The sequence below is a fragment of the Corylus avellana genome, chromosome ca1 (genome assembly GCF_901000735.1).
Source record: "Corylus avellana chromosome ca1, CavTom2PMs-1.0".
NCBI classification, from domain to species: domain Eukaryota; kingdom Viridiplantae; phylum Streptophyta; class Magnoliopsida; order Fagales; family Betulaceae; genus Corylus; species Corylus avellana.
Window position 1 is genome coordinate 35,725,183 of NC_081541.1, and position 19,135 is coordinate 35,744,317.

General features: G+C 36.6%; 1 protein-coding gene across 2 annotated transcripts; it reads left to right on the forward strand.

Moving 5' to 3' along the window:
• The first annotated feature begins 3,556 nt into the window (after nucleotides 1-3,556).
• On the forward strand, nucleotides 3,557-19,112 carry LOC132181218 (uncharacterized). Of its 2 annotated transcripts, XR_009440233.1 has the most exons (16): nucleotides 3,557-3,905; nucleotides 4,654-5,056; nucleotides 5,194-5,371; nucleotides 5,457-5,596; nucleotides 5,944-6,826; nucleotides 7,001-7,101; nucleotides 7,300-7,444; nucleotides 7,531-7,599; nucleotides 7,736-7,781; nucleotides 9,039-9,505; nucleotides 9,682-9,761; nucleotides 10,951-11,086; nucleotides 16,911-17,103; nucleotides 18,335-18,417; nucleotides 18,529-18,756; nucleotides 19,003-19,112. XR_009440233.1 is itself a non-coding variant. In XM_059594338.1 (15 exons), exons 1-15 carry the CDS (start codon nucleotides 3,806-3,808, stop codon nucleotides 18,652-18,654), a joined length of 3,150 nt encoding a protein of 1,049 aa, XP_059450321.1. In that variant the 5' UTR covers nucleotides 3,557-3,805; the 3' UTR covers nucleotides 18,655-19,112. The 2 variants fall into 2 exon arrangements, 1 of the variants encoding a protein (XP_059450321.1); XM_059594338.1 differs by having other exon boundaries at nucleotides 18,529-19,112.
• Nucleotides 19,113-19,135: the final 23 nt, after the last annotated feature.

Consider the following 19,135-nt stretch of genomic DNA (forward strand, 5'->3'; position numbering starts at 1 on the left):
GTGGATAAGGATTAGATATTTTATATAACTCAAATTTTAGATATTTTAACATTCTGTGTAATGATATGTTTACCGGATTTGTGACTCTCAAGGACGACGGGCGCATCATGAACGTTGAATTGTCGTTCTTCTACTAAATGACAGTCGTGAAAACGACGGGTTAATCATGAACGCTTGTTTTGGAGCAGATAAATGCGGCGTAGTGTCGGAGTCTGTGTGCGAGTTTATTGCAGTTTTTTATATTTGGAGCGCCCATCGTTTTCGGAGGGTTGTTAGGTTTCCAATATTCTTTTTAAATTCTCTTTTCAAATGATATGCACTCTATATTCATTTAAGAAAAACAAAAAATATATAAATTTATTTATTGAATGGATCTGATTATTTGAAAGAAAAAAAAATTAGATGTTTAGTATTATCCGATCTTTCCTTACCCAAAAAAGAAAAGAAAACAGGAAACTAGATTATATAATTGTTCGTATGGGCAGCTACGAGAACTACTTTACATTTGCATATGCTCAGTTGGGTGCTAAATAGAAAAAAAGGGAATTTAGATATAAATTTTTTAGGTCAACGCGCTTTTATTAAAAATTTCTTAAGTGTTTTTTTTTTTTCGGAAATTGACTCTTTGGGTCAATTGAAACTATAATAAACTTCCTACCATCAAAAATTTTTAACAGCAGTTAGTTCACTCAAAACTCTCTATTTTATCTGATTACAATATTAATTTTTTATTAATTTAATTAAAAAAATTAAATCTAAATAAAAAAATTAAAAAATTGAAGGGTGGCCAGGGGTGGCGTTATGAGGTAGCCATAAGCCACCCCCAAGGGTGGTTTGCCCAGGCCACCCCAAACCACCAATGGGGTGGCCGCAAGGCACCCCAAACCACCTAAGCCACCCCTTTCCACCTATGAGGGTGGCTTGGGGTGGCCTCAAACCCCCAATGCCGGGCCACCCCAAACCACCTGGGCGCCACCATTCAATTTTTTATTTTATTTATTTATTTATTTTTTTAGATTTAATTTTTTAAATTAAATTAATAAAAAATTAATATTTTAATAAGATAAAACGGGGAGTTTTGAGTGGACCAACGGTTGTTAAAAATTTTTGACGGTAGGGAGTTTTATTATAATTTCGATTGACCTATAGAGTTTTTAATAAAAGCGCGTTGACTTAATGAGTTTATATATAAATTCCAATAGAAAAAAAAGAAAAAAAAAAGTTGAGATGTATCAAATATAAAATTAATGTGTTAATATTTGATTTATTTAATTAAATAAATTATATATATATATGATTTTATATTTATGCTTTAGTACAACTTAAACATGACACTTAACATTTAAGGCTTATAATTTTTCACATAACTTGTAAATTCAATACAAAATAAAAATGCTACAGTACCGGCCCTTGTACAGTACCAGTGTACCACCCCAGGGCCATTGGCAAATAGGGCCTTAATGATCGAAAGGTTGCTAGGTATCCCAACACTTCTTTTTAAATTCTCTTTCTCAAATAATTTGGACTACACATTTATTTAAGAAAAAAAATAATATAAATCTATTTATTTATTGAATGAACCAGATTATTTGAGAAAATAAATTTTTTTTAAAAAATATTGAGATATCTAGCATTATCCAATCTTTCTTGACCCAAAAAAGAAAAGAAAACAGAAAACTAGATTAAAATAATTTATATATATATATATATATATATATTTTTTTTTTTCTAATCAAAGAGGGAGAGGGAGAGGGAGAAAAGGGGATATAAATTTTTATATTCAAGTGTTGTTTCAAATTTTCAATTGTATATTTCTCTCTTTTTTTTGTTTCCGTCTTTATGTTTGATCGTATTCGTGGATGGGTAGAAAAGGAAAGGAGAGAAAGAGGGAATTGTGGATCCAAAACCAGTAGCCACCAAGGGAATGAGCCCAGTCAGCTGCAAATAATTACGGGACTTTTCCGGACCTGTAGCTTAAAATATGTTGCGTTTAAAAGATGAAATTTTTAAGTTAAAAAGTACTTTTTAATAAAGTTTTATTAAAAATGCGTTTAGGTAATTTTTAAACTTTTTTGGCTATTAAAAACGTTTTTATTTTTTTTATTTTATCAAACATGTACTTTTTTTTTTTAAACTTGAGTATTAAATGCACTTTTATAAGCTCCTCAATTGCGGAACAAGATCCTCTCCAATTTTATTGTGAAAGGGTATTTTTATCTTTTTATTTTTTAAGAAAATAAAAATACCATTTCCTTATAATTAACTCGATATTTTTTAATTTAAATAAAATTGAAAGGATTTTTTTTTTTTTTTTTTTGTAACAATAAGGATCTTAATTCCTCGTACGCACACCGAAATAGACTATTTCGTACACCTGACTTGGCTGAATTCATCACTGCATCAAAAATATTAACGTGGCCACCTCTCCTCCTTCCATTATTCCAACCTGTCGAGCAAGAATAAAATCGTAATCTGCCAACCACAAGTAAATTATTTTTGGTCAGAGGTTGCTTAATAAAAAAGATAAACAGCAACATAAAATAAGATCAAGACCCAAGCGTTATCCTTTCCATATAAATATAAGACTAAAATCCATGTTATTCAAGACGTTGTTGATTGATTTTTTTTTTTTTTTTTTTTTTTGTTGGGTACATTCTTGGCGTTTGTAATTAATTTAACAATGGTACCTGCTACAAAAATAAGAGAAATATTTGAGATACTATAGTTTTTATAATAAGCCTCTTATAAACTAATTTAACAATTTAACTGGTAATGCCACGTTAATTATAATCAAACTTAATTATTCAGTGATTGGAATAATAAGTAATTGTAATATCTATTTTAAAAAAAAATTATAATAAAAACCGAAATATGCTGGATAAACACCAAAAGCCAGAAATGAAAAAAAGTTCTATTTGGAACATGACTCATTTGTCATCAAGCTAGAAAATTCAAAAGTCGCCTTTGCCCTCTTTCTAATGAATCATTGATGCAAGTATGTGACCTATTTCTTATTATGGCAGAAACGCAATTTTCTTGTTTTTTCTTTTGACAAGTAAGACACGGTTTGAGATTGTTTTTGAGGAATAGGACTTTTAACTCAAAAAGTGTTTTTGACAAAAATTTTATTTTTAAGCTTTTGTTAAAAGAATATTTTAGCAATTTTTAGACTTTTTGGACTCTAAGAGCTTGTTTGGAATTGAGATGACTAAAACTGCTTTTAATACTAAAAAAGTCAATTTGATAAAAAAATTAAAAATGTTTTTAAAGGCTCGAAAAGCTTAAAAATGATCAAAACGCACTTTTGATAAAAACTTAAAAATGAAGCTTTTTTCTAAAAACACTTTTTGACTTAAAAATACTATTTCTTAAACGCAATCTTAAATAGATTATAAACAAATATTTTTTTTTAAACGGACTTTCTAAATATTAAATGTAATTTCAAAGATGCCTTAATTCGAGAAGCAAATTATTATTATTATTATTATTATTATATTCTTTGGACGCTGAGGTGGCAGAAACGCATTTGAACACCTGTCTCTCTCTCTTCCGACGTAGTCCGACTGAGAAAGAAAGTGAAACAGCTAAAGGACGACAAATTTCAGGTATATACTTTCTCGGTTGCTGGGGAATTCTTTTGCCGAATATGTGTTGGACCAACCAAAACCCTCGCGGGCGTCCCTGATTGATTTTGATGCTGACGATTGGGATTATACGATTGGCCCAAATTCAATTCTTTGATTTGGGGACGGAATTCGTTTGCGCTAGTTATTCAGAGTAGTATTCTGGCTAGGGTTTCGAGAGAATGAAGGCGATGGAGGCCATACAGGATCTAATTGAAGAGGCCAAGCTTCGAACTGTTTGGTGGGCTTTGTGTATTTTCGCTGTTTCCTACTTCTTAACGCGTAAGTTTTTGAATTTTGGGCTTAGAATTGTTTGTGTAGTTTCTGGGGTATACAATCTCGAATTAGACACTGTAGTCTCTTCTTTGATGGTTCTAGAACGTTTTTGTGATTGAGTTTGCTTTGCATGTATCAAATACTGCAAGCTTTGTTTAATAACTCCGAATCGATGTGGCAATGTGTGCTTTTCATTCGATTTTAAATTGATTTTACCATTTTATGATTGGAATCAAGAACTAGTAGCTAACCCTCTGTTTGGTTACTGATTTATCATTATATTGGTGGAAATTGAAAGGGAACGATAAATTAGTTGGCCGTTTTTTTTTTTTTTGAAATGTAAAAACTAAATTTAGCTTAGCCAAGTGCTTATTTAGGCGCAGTAGCACCTTTTCGTTTCTGGGGTCCTAACTAGTGATACATATGGGACCTTTTTTATTTCCTCAAAGGAGGTTTGTGATCACATTAGCTCGATCACTGTGGTTGTCATGAGAATGGTCACAGCTTTCAGTGACAAGTGGCAGGCTGCCGTGAGTCTTGGGGTCCTCGTTTTGGATGCATTTTGAGGTTTCAACCTGGTCGCACTTGGACAGCTCTGCAGCACCACCCATGAGAGTTGCTGTTCTGATGTTACTAGTGATATTTTAGCTGGTTCTATCATCTTGACAATGTAGATATTAAACTGACATATAAGCGTTTCTTTCACCTTTGATCGAGTGTATGTCTGCTATCAACTCTTTCTTTTTTATTGCAGATACAAGTAAATCAATGTGGATGAATATACCCATATCAATTATGTTTCTTTCTGCACTACGCATTATTTTTAATGAGGTAGAGTTCCGTTGGAAGGTTCGATCAGTTCGTCCACGAACATATTTATCTCATTTGGAGAAGAAACAGTTGTCGGTGAATGATTCACGCCTTTCTACCATGCCACCTCCGCCAAAATGGAAAAGGAAAGTTGATTCCCCCATTGTTGAGGCTGCAATGAGCGATTTTATTGATAAAATATTGAAGGATTTTGTAGTGAATTTGTGGTATTCAGAAATTACGCCAGACAGAGAGTTCCCTGAGCAGATCCGTGCAATAATCATGGATGCTCTTGGTGAAATCTCAGGAAGGGTTAAAGAGTTAAACCTCGTTGACTTGCTAACTAGGTATTATTATTAATATTATAATTTTTTTGCTTTCTTCTTCTGGTACAAGAAAATAATCTAAGTCAATTGGAAGCTTTTCAGGGACAATATAGCTGGATGCTTGAATGTCAGAATTAAATGACTGTCTAATGTTTCAGGGATCTAGTTGATTTAGTAGGGGATAACTTGGACCTCTTCAGAAGAAACCAAGCTGCTATAGGTGTTGAAGTTATGGCAACACTGTCGTCTGAGGAGAGAGATGAAAGACTGAAACACCATCTTATGGCTTCTAAGGAGCTGCATCCTGCGTTGATATCTCCTGAGAGTGAGTACAAGGTGTGAGTGGAGTGTTCTTATGTAAATATGTTTTTCTCTTCAATTTTCTCTTTTGAATCCACTTGATGCTTTATATTTCTCACAGGTTCTTCAACGGCTGATAGGTGGAGTGTTAGCTGTGGTACTCAGACCACGAGAAGCTCAATCTCCTTTGATTCGATCTATCGCTCGTGAACTTGTAACTTGCTTGGTTATTCAACCAGTTATGAATTTTGCAAGCCCTGGGTATGTTTTTCGAATGAATCATTCAGTATTTTACAGTATTAATCCCGAGAAAAAGAAAAAAATGCGGTAGCAATCTGTTGCTTCTAAGCATTGTTTGTCTTAAAACCTATTGGTTTTGTAAACTGATTTCAGTGTAACATTATTGACATCAAGGCGTTTTTATGTTTTTTACTTTTAAAAATATAGGGACGATTTTAGACTTGCCACTGCTTGTGTTGAATATCTTATTTTCCTCGGTATATAGATGATCCATTCATATGTGTGTTAGCTGATAACTAAAATTTTCTATTCCTTTCTCCTTCAATGGAGCATCTGATCCACTTTGATCAACCATTCTCTTGTATCAGATACATCAATGAGTTGATCGAATACATTTTGCTTGCTGCTAAAGATGACAACCTTAAAGGGGTAGGCAGTTATCAGTCGACTAATGTGGCGGTTCATCCCCATGATCATCCTCTCACTGCAGGGGGTGTATGCAATGATGATCCTAACTCAAGGAAATATTCATCCTCTAATCAAGGGACTGATATACCAGTGGCTGAAATTGACAGTCAGAGAGAAACATCCTTGGAATATAGCACAGAAGTGCGTATGAAATACCGGTCTGCTGATTGGGCACGACACCTGGAGGCGGTGAACCAGAGAAGAACTGAAGTTCTTACTCCTGAAAATCTTGAGAACCTGTGGACAAAAGGAAGAAATTATAAAAAGAAAGAGCACAAGAATATTAAAGCAGGTTTTCAAGATCCTATAGTAAAGGGTTCTGGAATAGTAAGTGTTGTATCTAGTAAAGATCTGGGGAAGGAAATGTTAACCAACAAGCCTGAAATATCCATAGGAACGGATGGTATAGCTGTAAGGCAGCTAACTCATGGACAAAGTATTGATAATCTATTAAGTGTTTCGGACGAAACTGGGAAACAGTTCCCTCAGGATCATAACAAGGAATTCAGTTTTGGGGAAGGGCGGCTCGTTGACGAATTGGAGTATACTAGTAGTCTTGCAACTGATGGAAATAAAAGTCGGCTTAAGAGATCCAATAGTACTTCTGCTTTGATAGCCCAACCTGGTGCAGAAAAGAAATTTACAGAAGAGCCTGGAAGGCCCATTATTTCAGAGTTCTATAGCCCCAATTTTGGCTGGCGTAGTGAAGAGCATAGTGGTAGGAGTGCTTCAGATGTGGTGCTTTACAGTGAGGCACAGCAAGTTCCTAAGCTCAGGTCCCGGGTGAGCATTCTTTTGCTGTAATGGTCATGTGATAGTCCGGATTTGTAATTTGAGCTGCTAGTAGAATCATTATGAAATGGAGTGTATAAATTAGAACACTTTCTGGACTTTGCTATACAAACGCTTGCTCCCAGTTTAAGTTGATCATTGCATTGTCTACTTATGTCTCTACAGGTTATGGGAGCATACTTTGAGAAACTTGGGTCAAAATCTTTTGCAGTTTATTCAATTGCAGTGACAGATGCAGAAAATAGGACTTGGTTTGTGAAAAGAAGGTTTCTTTCTCATCTGTGTCATAATTATAACATAGTTCCTACATTATGTTCTTATGTTCAGTGTATTTTTATTCAAACTGCTTACTTTTAGTTGCAAAGAAAGTTCACGGAGTTTCAAGATCCTCATCACTCCATCTGGATCTGGATTTTCTTTTGGTTTTAATCTTTCTTTTAACTTATTACTTTTATGGTCTGCAGATACAGGAATTTTGAGCGATTGCATCGACATCTTAAAGACATTCCTAATTATACGTTACATTTGCCTCCTAAAAGGATATTCTCATCAAGCACAGAGGACGCTTTTGTTCATCAGCGCTGCATTCAGCTTGATAAATATCTACAAGTATTATGTAGCTCCTTGTGCATTGTTTTTATAAGACTTCTCTTTTGCACATGATCCTGTTGCTCTAATTTTATTTTCTGTCCCAGGATCTCTTGTCAATAGCTAATGTTGCTGAACAACATGAAGTGTGGGATTTTTTGAGTGCTTCCTCGAAGGTGTGCATCTCTTGAAATTCATTGCACCAAATTTAGATGAACATCTTATTGTTGTTTTATCTTGTCTTATTTATTTATTCTCTGGGGTTAGTGGATGGATATCTGAACCTGTTAAACAACTTTTCTTTTGTTGAAGAATTACTCTTTTGGAAAATCTTCCTCAGTTATGAGAACCTTGGCAGGTACGTGGTTTTTCTTCTTGGCTTTTGGATCACCATAGCTGTTTCTATGTTTAGGTTGTAACTATTTTTGTATGTGGTGGTGTGCAAATTAGTCTGCCGATGTTCAACATCTGTTAAATCTTTGAATTGCTTGTTGGTTTGTCATACAACTTGATTGGGTGCTATACAAGTCGGTGGACTACTGATGGATACCCTTGTCAGTTTCAGGAGATTGGATTTGAGTTCTATCAACTTTGCCTTGTGGTACAATATAAGTAGTCATTGTCAATAAAGATATATACTGGCTGTCGTTGTCTTGCCAATCATGTAATTAGGAACTCCAAACAGAGTTTTGTGCATCATCTAGTTAAGGACTCTGAGCTGACAGTTTTGCAATATGAGCAGCAATCTTTCTTTCCCCACCTTTTTTTTCTTTTTTCGGTGGGATAAATAGACAACCTGTCAATGTCATTGCTAAAAGTGGAGGAAATAGCATGAACCCAAGGGTACAATTTGTATACAAAAATGGCCCCTACCAGCCAGAATAGCTCAACTCCTTAAGATCAAGAGCATCCATAGGATCCAGAAAGGAGCTAAAAAAATTAAATCTTAAAAATGAACTGGCGGCCTAGATAATAATGATTTAATGTACAACATGCTACTCTACCCCTTTCTCCTCCATTTGTCATTTTCCAATGTCGTTTTAAAAAGATGGACAGTTTTCCATCTAGTTGTAGAATTGGCCATTCCTTATGGTTACTTTGTCTTCATTTTTTGAGTTTTATTGTGGTGATTAGTTTGTTTGTTCACTCAAAATTTTTTATTTCCTTTTGGACTTTGCGTTTTCTGGAAGGAGAATATTTTCTGCTTCTGCATATATTTACAGATGAATAACACAGTTTTTCGTGGGTTGTATCAAACATCTCATCAGAGAGTGAAGCAGATTATTTGTTCAAAAGTGCCCCATTCTTTCAGTTTTTGGCCACTTGCTTGAGGGCGAGCTCTTGTGTGAACATGGCTTTTCCTTTTTAATTTTCTCAGTACATATTTAATGGAAAGAAAGGAAGGACCATGATACTCCATCTTCAATTTTTTTTTTTTTAAAAAAAAAAAATCCTTACATGGATGATTTCTGTAATTGTTGATTATGCTAATTGTTTGTATTATGAGCTAAATGTTAATTGAGATGATCTATTTGGACGCTATTATAATTTCTCCTTTGCTTACCATTTCCTCCTACATTTTACTTTTATTGGTAATTTTGAAAAATTCAAACAGTCAATGTGGATGATGCGGTGGATGATATTGTACGCCAATTCAAAGGGGTTTCAGATGGCTTAATGCGTAAAGTTGTTGGTCCTTTACCCACTTATGAAGCTTCTTCTTCAATATCCACCCGGAACTTATCCTGGAATGCAGATGAGATCAATAAACATCTTTCAAGTAATAATACCGTGGAAACTGCGAATAGCTTTTCTGATTATGAAGAAGGCGACAAGGATGAAAATCATGGCCATGAGGAAGTCAATAGTGAAAACACTAATGGGTGGCATTCAGACAATGAATTGAACTCTAAGAGTTTTCCACCACGGGTAGTCAAACATGGCAAAGACCCTAGGAACTTAGGTTCTGAGAAGAGGCATGATTTAGTGGTAAAATCTGGTATACACCAGGCTGGATTTCCAGCTGCAAATCTTCCTTTATTCTCAAATCATTTGGAGGACCCAGTTGGAATGCCACCTGAGGTATCATGCTGAGTTCATTTTTTTTTGCATTTAATGTGTAACCTCTGGCTGTAAAGAGACCTTGTGTATCCCATAATGGCTATCTTAGTTGATGTAGCTAGCTAATTTTCCCGTTGTTGTGTGTCTTTGGTTTGTGTTGAAATTCTATGGTTGTTTATGGTTGGATTTTCTTGCAGTGGACTCCGCCAAATGTAAGTGTTCCTCTGTTGAATCTAGTTGATAAGGTGTTTCAGCTCAAGAGAAGAGGCTGGCTGAGGTGAGCTACATTGTCTTAATTCAGAAATTTTGAAAAGCAGTCATTGCTATGGAGTCATGTTTATGTGCTGTTCAATGCCTTGTCTTTCAGTTTGCCTTTATTTATTATTTATTTTTATTTTTATTTTTCCTTCAAAAATTATGGTATTCCGTATGCTCTTTTATGTGACATTTCTCTTTCTGAGTTAGTGAATTTGTTTGAGTAACGTGAGGTATGCTTAAGCTCTATAGTAAGTTGATGCTTCTGGAATTGTGTGTAGCAGATGGCATAAAGTGTTCTTACCCTTTGTTTTATTTCAATATGTTGTCTCGCCTCAAAGGGAAGGCAGAATATTTCATTATTCTGTCGCCATAATTAACGGAGCCCTTGAAATTGAACAACTCCCTTTCGCCTTTAGACTTGGGCCGAGCAACCTTAATATCCCGCTGAAGGTCCTCTTCAACGGCCTTCAACAGCGCCAAGCTTGGGAAAGAAGAGAGGGAAAGAATACTTTATGCCATCTTCATTTAGATCTCTTTTGTATTGTTGTGATTGCCTTTAGCATTAGATTTATATCTTGAGCATCTTCTCTCTTGGGCATGATTCAGTTGGTGTGAAGGCTGTGTGTCAAGCTTGGCCTGGTTATCAATTATGAGTTTTTCCCCTGATCTTTTATTACGTAGCCCTTCTGTTTTTCAATTTTGGGAGTGAGTTTTGTAATATGCCGTCTTCGTATTGTTTTCTTTTGCTCTATATCTATTTACATGTGGTCCCCCTTATACCCAGACATTGATTTAGATGTGGCCCTATTGACATTAGGTGTTTCTCCATTTATTTTCAACTTTTATTTTTGTTTTTTCTTTTCTCTTATAAATATTTTCAAATGACTCTTTTCTTTCATACTTTGATTATTTTAGAGATTGTTGGCTTGTTTGGTTCTTTCTGGTTTTTTCAAGATTTGGTATTTATTCCTGAAAAAATCTTCCATCTTGTTCCCTGGCATAACACTTTGTTGCTCCATTTCATGATTATAAAGAATCATCTACAGCTTATAAGGTTTCTTATCGCTATCATTTAGGCCTTCGTGCAATTTTGGGGTCTTTTGGACTAATGTAATTGTATTAAACACGATAAGATGCAATGATGCTTTAACTTGTTTGATTACTGTAAGTAACTGATTGGTCCCTAATACTTATTTCTGTTAATGCAGAAGACAGGTCTTTTGGATATCAAAACAAATATTACAGTTAATAATGGAAGATGCAATTGATGATTGGCTCTTGAGGCAGATTCATTGGCTTCGGAGAGATGATGTTATCGCTCAAGGGATTCGGTGGGTTCAAGATGTAAGTATTCAACCAATCATAACTATCTTCAAATTTCTGGAATGATGTTTACCAACTCACTGATTTGGAGCTGCATCTGTAATTGATGCATGTCTTGCTTTACATGAGTACCGCTGAATCTTGATTAAATAACTATTCTTACAGTGTCTAAATTGTTTGCCATATAGATCATGAGCTTACCGTGTATTTCTTTAGTAGAAGGATTTCCTTTCCCTGGCATTTCTCATTGTGTCTATGGACTAGGAAGGGGTGAGTCCAACCGTAGCGTTGGCTCACTCCTTGGTGCAAAATTCAACCCCTAAAAGTTCAAGTCGTCATATGCATTATATGAATTCCAGTAGGATCAACTTTGCTTGCTCAAGGTTAAATAATGTAGTCAAATGTAGGCTTTATTTAAAAAATGAAAGAAGGCTTCAAACGTAAAACCTTTACTTAACACTTATTTAAAATATATCTCAGTTCAAAGACATTGGATGATACATTTTTGTATATGCCTATGCCTGTTTTGACAGTGTGCCTAGGCGCATACTGTCTTCTCTCAGCAGTTGCTGGATTTTCCTGCAATGGTGCTTGTGTTGTTTTTATTTTTAGTGTGATGCTGCGATGGGTCTTTCTAGATGGATATTTGTAGAATCAAAATCATTTGAGTTTGCATTAGATGAAGGAGTCCATGTTTTACGTGCTTCTGAAAGGAGCAAGGGCTTTATGCATTCTGTTTCTTTGGGTAAAGTTATTGTGCTTTGGTTGGTGGATTTCATGGAGGAGCTGCTTAATGTAGAGGCGACGAAGGAGTTTTTGAAGTCAACTAGAGTGGGCTCAAAAGCTTTCATCGTTCAATGACATGCGTACATATATGGCCGCTATTTGGTCATTGGTGAATAGGTGGTGGTGGGCGGCGTGGCTCCATTGTTATACCAGAGGGCCGAGAAGGTAATGGTTGGTACGGCTAGGTGATCAAACTGCGAAAGGTTGCAGCTTTATTTGGTGTATAAGATGGTGGTGGAAGAAGGGGAGGAAAGGGAGGGTTTTCTCAGCCATTGTTTGGCGAAGGTAATGGAATCGCTCGTTCGGGGATAGCTTTTTGTGGGAATGCATTGACAAATAAGGTGGTGCGTATTCAAGCGACCAAGAAGCCAAAGCTGGGGCAAGAGGCAATGTAATGGTTGTACATGGAGGCGATGGTTGGTTGTAGAAGACTCCATGCGGCCAATGTCAATGAGGCAGGGATGCTGGTTCGTATGATCAGCTGTAACGGGGCTACGGGTGAGGCTAGAGCCAAAAATTGCACCGATGACGATGGTCATAATGGAGAGGTGGTAGAAGGGGAGATGGTTCCATGTTGTCATTGTCGTGATATGAGAACCCAGTTGGAGCATATGAGAGAGGAGTTGGATCGAATGGTTAATTGGTTGGGTCTGGGCCTAGGTCATTTTGGGTTGGTACAAAGGTTGGAAGGTAGCATAGACGTGGGTCTAGGTCAAGTTCTGTTGCTAGCCCAATGGAGTTAACTGAGCTGAGGTCAACATATGGCCCAATTCCGCGTGCCGTGCCTGATAAACTAAGAACCTTTTCATTGTTGGTGGGCCAATCAAAAGGGACGGTTTGTAAACACCAGGTGCAACTCAGAGTTAAACCCATTTCCTGGAGAGTGTAAATGTTGGCATGTACTTATGCTATTTTGGGTTTAATCATGGATTTTGTGGGTGTCAGTCCAAGTCCTGGTGGGGCTGCTGGCATCCCGAATGACTCGGTGGGTTTGGAGCAGATGTCGTAACTATGCAATAAGGGGAAGGAGATTTTGGAGATTGATAGTGATAGCTTAGCCGATGATGGTGCTCTGCCTAAGATATTGTCGGAGGATACTCAAACCACAACATCAAGCGCAATCTTCAAACTCAGAATCCGCCGATGGTACGGTACATGTGATTACTATCAGGTCTGGGCCACCGATAGCGAATTCTGTCGACTCTTGCTCTTTTTGAAAGATCAACTAAGTTGGATAGGACATCAACACCTCAAGATGAACCAACTGTCGAGGGTAACTTATTGGGTTTTGGGTGGCTGTGAGGTAGATAAGGAGGCAACACGGTTGGATAGTTACAAGAACGAGATGGGTCACATAAGGAAAAAGTAATTGGGGTACATGCCAGGGTGGGTGAAGCTAGCTTTATGGGTGTTAAAGATCCTTCTAAGCTGGATTGGTTTGATGTGTAGATAGGAATGGTGTGGCAGGTTTGGAATTGGTACTATACACCAAGGAGAATTCCTTTGTGTGTGAGCCTCTGAGTTGTTGTCCTGCCATGGCTTCTAGTTGGGTTTTGCATAAGGTGAAGGACATCTGACACGTTGGGCTTTCTTCTGAAGGGTTTGAAGGGCAATTTAGGGTGTTGCTTACAGCCATTGAAGCGAGTCATAACCAGAAGGGGTGGAATTCCAACTCCAAATCAGTCGTTAGAAGTAATAGAGAGCTGAAAGATTATCTTGCTCAATCATTATGACTCTATTGGTAGATGTTCAAGCCATAGTAAAGTAAAGGGGAGGGGTTTCTCGGTTTATCCATGAGGCCTAAATATTATCATGGAAAGTTAGAGAATTGAACAAGGCGAAGTAATGCTGACAATTTTTAACACGGCCCACGAACATTATATGAACCCAACACAAAATTAACGTATTAGGGTTTTGTATAATCGGGTTTGGGTCAATTTGGGTCGACCCGAATTAACCCATTTAATAAAGGTGTTGCTTACAGCCATTGAAGCGAGTCATAACCAGAAGGGGTGGAATTCCAACTCCAAATCAGTCGTTAGAAGTAATAGAGAGCTGAAAGATTATCTTGCTCAATCATTATGACTCTATTGGTAGATGTTCAAGCCATAGTAAAGTAAAGGGGAGGGGTTTCTCGGTTTATCCATGAGGCCTAAATATTATCATGGAAAGTTAGAGAATTGAACAAGGCGAAGTAATGCTGACAATTTTTAACACGGCCCACGAACTTTATATGAACCCAACACAAAATTAACGTATTAGGGTTTTGTATAATCGGGTTTGGGTCAATTTGGGTCGACCCGAATTAACCCATTTAATAAACGAGTCAATCTGGGTCTACTCGCTTAACCCACTAGTGACTCGTATAATCTATATAAATATATAAATTTACAATTAAAAACAAAACCCTAAAAGGCTATAATTCATATAAATACATTTTTATATTTATAAATTCATATAAGTTATTATTATTTTGCATTCCAATTCATAGACATGTTTAAATGGGTCAAACAGTGTTGGGTCAATCCAACACGACCTGTTTATTAAATGGGCTCTGTGGGTCGGGTCAACCCAACACGACCTATTTGTTAAACAGGTTATGCGGGTCGTGTCATGTCACTGTTTACTCAGAGAGTGGAAGACTGATGTTATATGTCTCCAGGAGACCAAAATGGAGATTATGCCCTATAGAATTGCGCATAGTTTATGGGGGTGTAGTCATGTAGATTGGTGTTGTTTAGACTCTAGGGGGCTTCTGGTGGTGTCTTTCTCATGTCGGATAGGAGGGTGGTGGTCTGGTGGAGAAAATCATAGTGTATGGTTAAGTTCTTAGTGGCTGTTTCTTTTTGAAACGTTGAGGATCGATTTGCTTGGGTGTTTGCGGTATTTACGGTCCAAATGCCAATGAAGTTTTTAATGGGATGAATTGGTTAGTTTGATAAGTTGGTGGGACGTACCCTGGTGCATTGGGGGGATTTCAATGTAACTCGTTTTTTGAGAGAGAGGTTGGGTGAAGGCTGTACTTGTCCATCTTTATTGGAGTTTTCTGATTTTATTTATGATCAGGGACTCATGGACATTCCTCTTGTGGTTGGCTCTTTTACGTAGTCTATCAACAGGGATCCTCCCTCTTATTCTAGAATTGATAGATTCCATGTATCCCCATAGTGGGAAACCCAGTTTGCTGATTTGCTCCCGAAGAGACTACCCAAACTATGCTCTTATAATTTTCCTATTCTTCTTGATTGTGGAGGCACTCCTAGAGCCAAAAGATACTTTAAGTTTGATAGCATGTACCTAAGATCGGAGGGTTTTGTAGATAGGGTGAAGTTTTGGTGGTCCTCTTACCAGTTTCAAGGTTCACTAAGTTACATCCTAGCTCGCAAACTTGAGGCTCAACAATCTGATTTATGAGCTTGAAATGAGGAGGTGTTTGGCAATATAGAGAATAACAAACCACTTCTTTTGGATGATTTATGGTCCCTTGAAGGGTTGGAGGAAGAGAGAGGCTTGGAGCCTATTTGGAATTGCGTTTGAGAGTTCTAAAAGTGCTTTTAACACTTAAAAAGCCCGTTTGACGGAAAAAAACTCGTTTGGCAAAAAAAATTAAAAGCGCTTTTAAGGGTCCAAAAAACCTAAAAATGGCCAAAACTCACTTTTGGTAAAAGCTTAAAAATGAAGTTTTTGCCCAAAAGCTCTATTTCTCAAACGCAATCCCAAACAGGCTCTTAGTTGAGGAGGAGATAACGAGGAAGGCTGCAGTGATTAATGACTTGGAGAGGACAACACTTTTGGAGGAGGCGAGTTGGAGGTAAAAATTGACGGCACTTTGGTTAAGAGGGTGACAAGTGCACAAAATTCTTTCATTGAGTGGCCAATTCGAATAGAAGGAATAATTCCATTGGGAGGTGCTTAAAGTAGACATCGTGAATACCTTCCATGAATTTCATGCTAGAGGTACATTTTAAAAAAGCCTCAATGCTAGCTTCATTTCTCTTATTTCCTAGAACCTAGGGGCCGTTGACATAAAGGATTTTTGACCTATTAGCTTAGTAGGTGGTTTGTACAAAATTGTTGCCAAAGATCTAGCTAACAGATTGAAAATGGTAGTGGGATCTTTTTTCTTTAGTACTCTTTATTTGTGCACAATTGCTTATATTTTTCCTTTGGTTTTAAGTTTTCATGATTTTTTTTTTTTCTTATAGCTAGGTATTTTCTCTTGTATAATTCCCATATACTTGGGGCACCTTACGTTTTTAATGGTATCTCGATTATTTATAACAAAACATATATATACACATATTCAAGTAACCTATATTACATATTCATTACTTAATAACTACTTATATATATACACATATATGAACAAGTTTAGGAGTCAAACCGAGATTATACGATCTTTGTGCACAAACATTAACCGAGTCGAGCCGAGTTTATATGAGTTGTTTCGTTTAATAATTGAGCATATTTTGTGTTCACTATCGGCTCAACTATTAAATGAATTGAGACTGAGTCAAGTTTATCTGAGCCAAGCTTGAGCCTGTTGGTGAGTGGCTATGTTCATTTAATAGCCTTACCTGCAGTAAAGTAAAAAGGAACAAGATGTCAGTAAACTAGATAACATACTCTTGATTAGAGTTAGGCGGCCACCCCAAGACATGTAAATCTTCTTCCAACTAGCCAATCTTTTATCCATTTTTCCAACTATCCCATCTCAAATTGCTTTTGACTTAAAAGAAGCACCCAGGAGAAGATCCTAATATTTCATGCGAAGAGAAGAGATACTACATCTGAGAATATCGGCATCTGACCCCGTATGTGCCTCCTTTTCTCTTTTAGGGCTGAAATTAGATTGCCCTCGAGTTTGCTCAAACATGGGAATAAGTGATTACATGTAGTCCTGCTTGACATTGCATGTTCTAAGTTGTATAATGATCTTCAAATTTGTGTTCCTAAAATTATTTGTTATGGTAAAACGCTTACTTGCTATTGGATGGACGCAATATAGAAATATGAAAGAGCCATATTCAAATCTTTTGATAATATGTATTTCTTTCAGGTTCTTTGGCCTGATGGCACATTCTTCCTAAGAGTAGGGAACACTCGGAGTAACGATGATGATGCTGAACTTAATCAAAAACCTTTTCAAACTACAAGTCAATTTGGTGGCAATAAGATCTCCACATTGGTGTCTTTTGAACAACAGCTTGAGGCTGCTCGCAGAGCAAGTGATGTCAAGAAAATGCTATTTGGTGAGTAATATTTTCTTTTAAGATTTCAATTTTTATTCTTTTGAGGTCATTCGGTTGTGAAATTTTACATTTATCTAGAGACTCACGGTCAATTTCTTTGGAGATGGTTTCCTTGGTTTGTTTGTCAATGATTATTTTCTAATTTGGGTACGTTTTACGTTTGCTTTTATTTTGTTTTTCAGTGCGCATTTTTTATATTCCAGGTTTCTCAATAGCGATCTGACTGTGTTCTACTAGAGATGTCATTTCAGACTATTCTTGGTTGATGAGACCAAGTAATCTAAATGAATATTTTTGGTTCCTGTTACAAGAAGCTAAAATCTGAGAGTTCTCCTGACAGGAAAGTTGGAATAGTAACATAGGGTTTTGTTGGCAATTTGTTCAAATTAATTTGTAGGGGTGTGTGTATGCCCTATTCAAATGAAACCATTACATTTTTTATGTGGGACGTGTCCATTGTACATGGGGAAATATTTGATTGTGCAATTTGCTTTATTTCTTTCTTTAAATTATTGTTTGTCTATGTGCCTAGAATTTTACTAGGGAGCCTCTTAGTATGAATAGAGTTTCAAAACCTGAGAGTTGTAGAATTTCAAAATCCCCTTTTCCTGCGTATTGCTTAGCAAAAAAAGAAAAAGTTGGGGCTTATACTTTATGAGAAGTTGGCCTTTCTTTGTAGCATTATATTTCAATGCTTGTTTTATTTATAAAAAATTATATTTTATCGCTGCATTTATTTTTTTTATTTTTTAATTTTTTCATCTGTTCATTATAAGCAAGTCGGACTAAAAATTAGCAATATCTACTTACATGGTGGGAGTTGTGAAAATATGTGTGGCAATGTATCATCAAGAGGGTTCAGAGAGTCAGGAACCTTGTGCCATTTTCTTGTGCTATATGTTTGGTTTACATGATCGCTAGGAGGGGGACCAATTATGTTTATCAGTCTCAGCCCATACTAAAAGCCCTCCCTTGTCCTAGCGCCCCTCACAGTGCCCAAACAAAATATGGGATTTGCACAGGTTAAAAGGTAGAGACTTCCATGGGAATCCCAAGATCTGAACAAACAGAACAGGCTATGATATCATGTTGGAGGACCTATTATCCTGGAAGTTTCAAATATTAGGAAACAGGAAAACTAGTCTTAGGAAGCTTGAACAGACTAACATGACCTGAGGAATGGGATGACATTAACCTCCGAACTTTTTTTATTTTTTATTTTTTTTTTCAGATGGAGCTCCAACGGCCTTAGTCAGCTTGCTTGGGAATAATCAGTACAGGCGTTGTGCAAGAGACATTTATTATTTCACTCAGGTTAAGCCTTATCCCTTCTCGGTGCTGATCTATTTTTATAATTTTGTTATCTTTGTTTTAGGCTTTTTGTTTGTTTCCAAGAAGTTGAATATGGTTTGTTATATGTTGCAGTCTTCTATCTGTGTGAAGCAACTTGGATATGGTATATTAGAACTAGTACTCATATCAGTTTTCCCCGAGCTGCGGAATCTTGTTGTTGATGTTCATGAGAAGATGAATATCCCACAATCTGTATAGGATGTTTGCCGGTACATTTCTCCCTAAACCTTACTCGCGAGAGTGTGGGGTGGGTTATCTTCCCAGGGATCATAAGCCGAGAATACTGAGATCCTCTCCAAGGTTCGTAAGATCACATATTAAGTTTACCTGTCACAGATTCAATGGCGTTGCATATAGTATATTCATATTATCAGCAAACTGAAGCCACGCATGTTCAAATATTCGGGAAATTTTTTTCTTCCTGGGAATGTGGGAAGTAGCCTTGACTCACATTTCAACTGTAAAAAGTCATAGAATTGGAGCGTGTATAGAAATCATCCTGTGTATACGTATCTTCTGCTAACTCGAGCCATTCTCATTTGACAGGGAATTTTGTATTGTTGCATACTCTGAGAAACAAGTCAGTGATATTCTTTGTTCATTTGCCATTTTTATAGGTTTATAACATTAGTGGTTACTCAAAAGATTTTGGTTGATATTTGTATCTACAAGATCATCA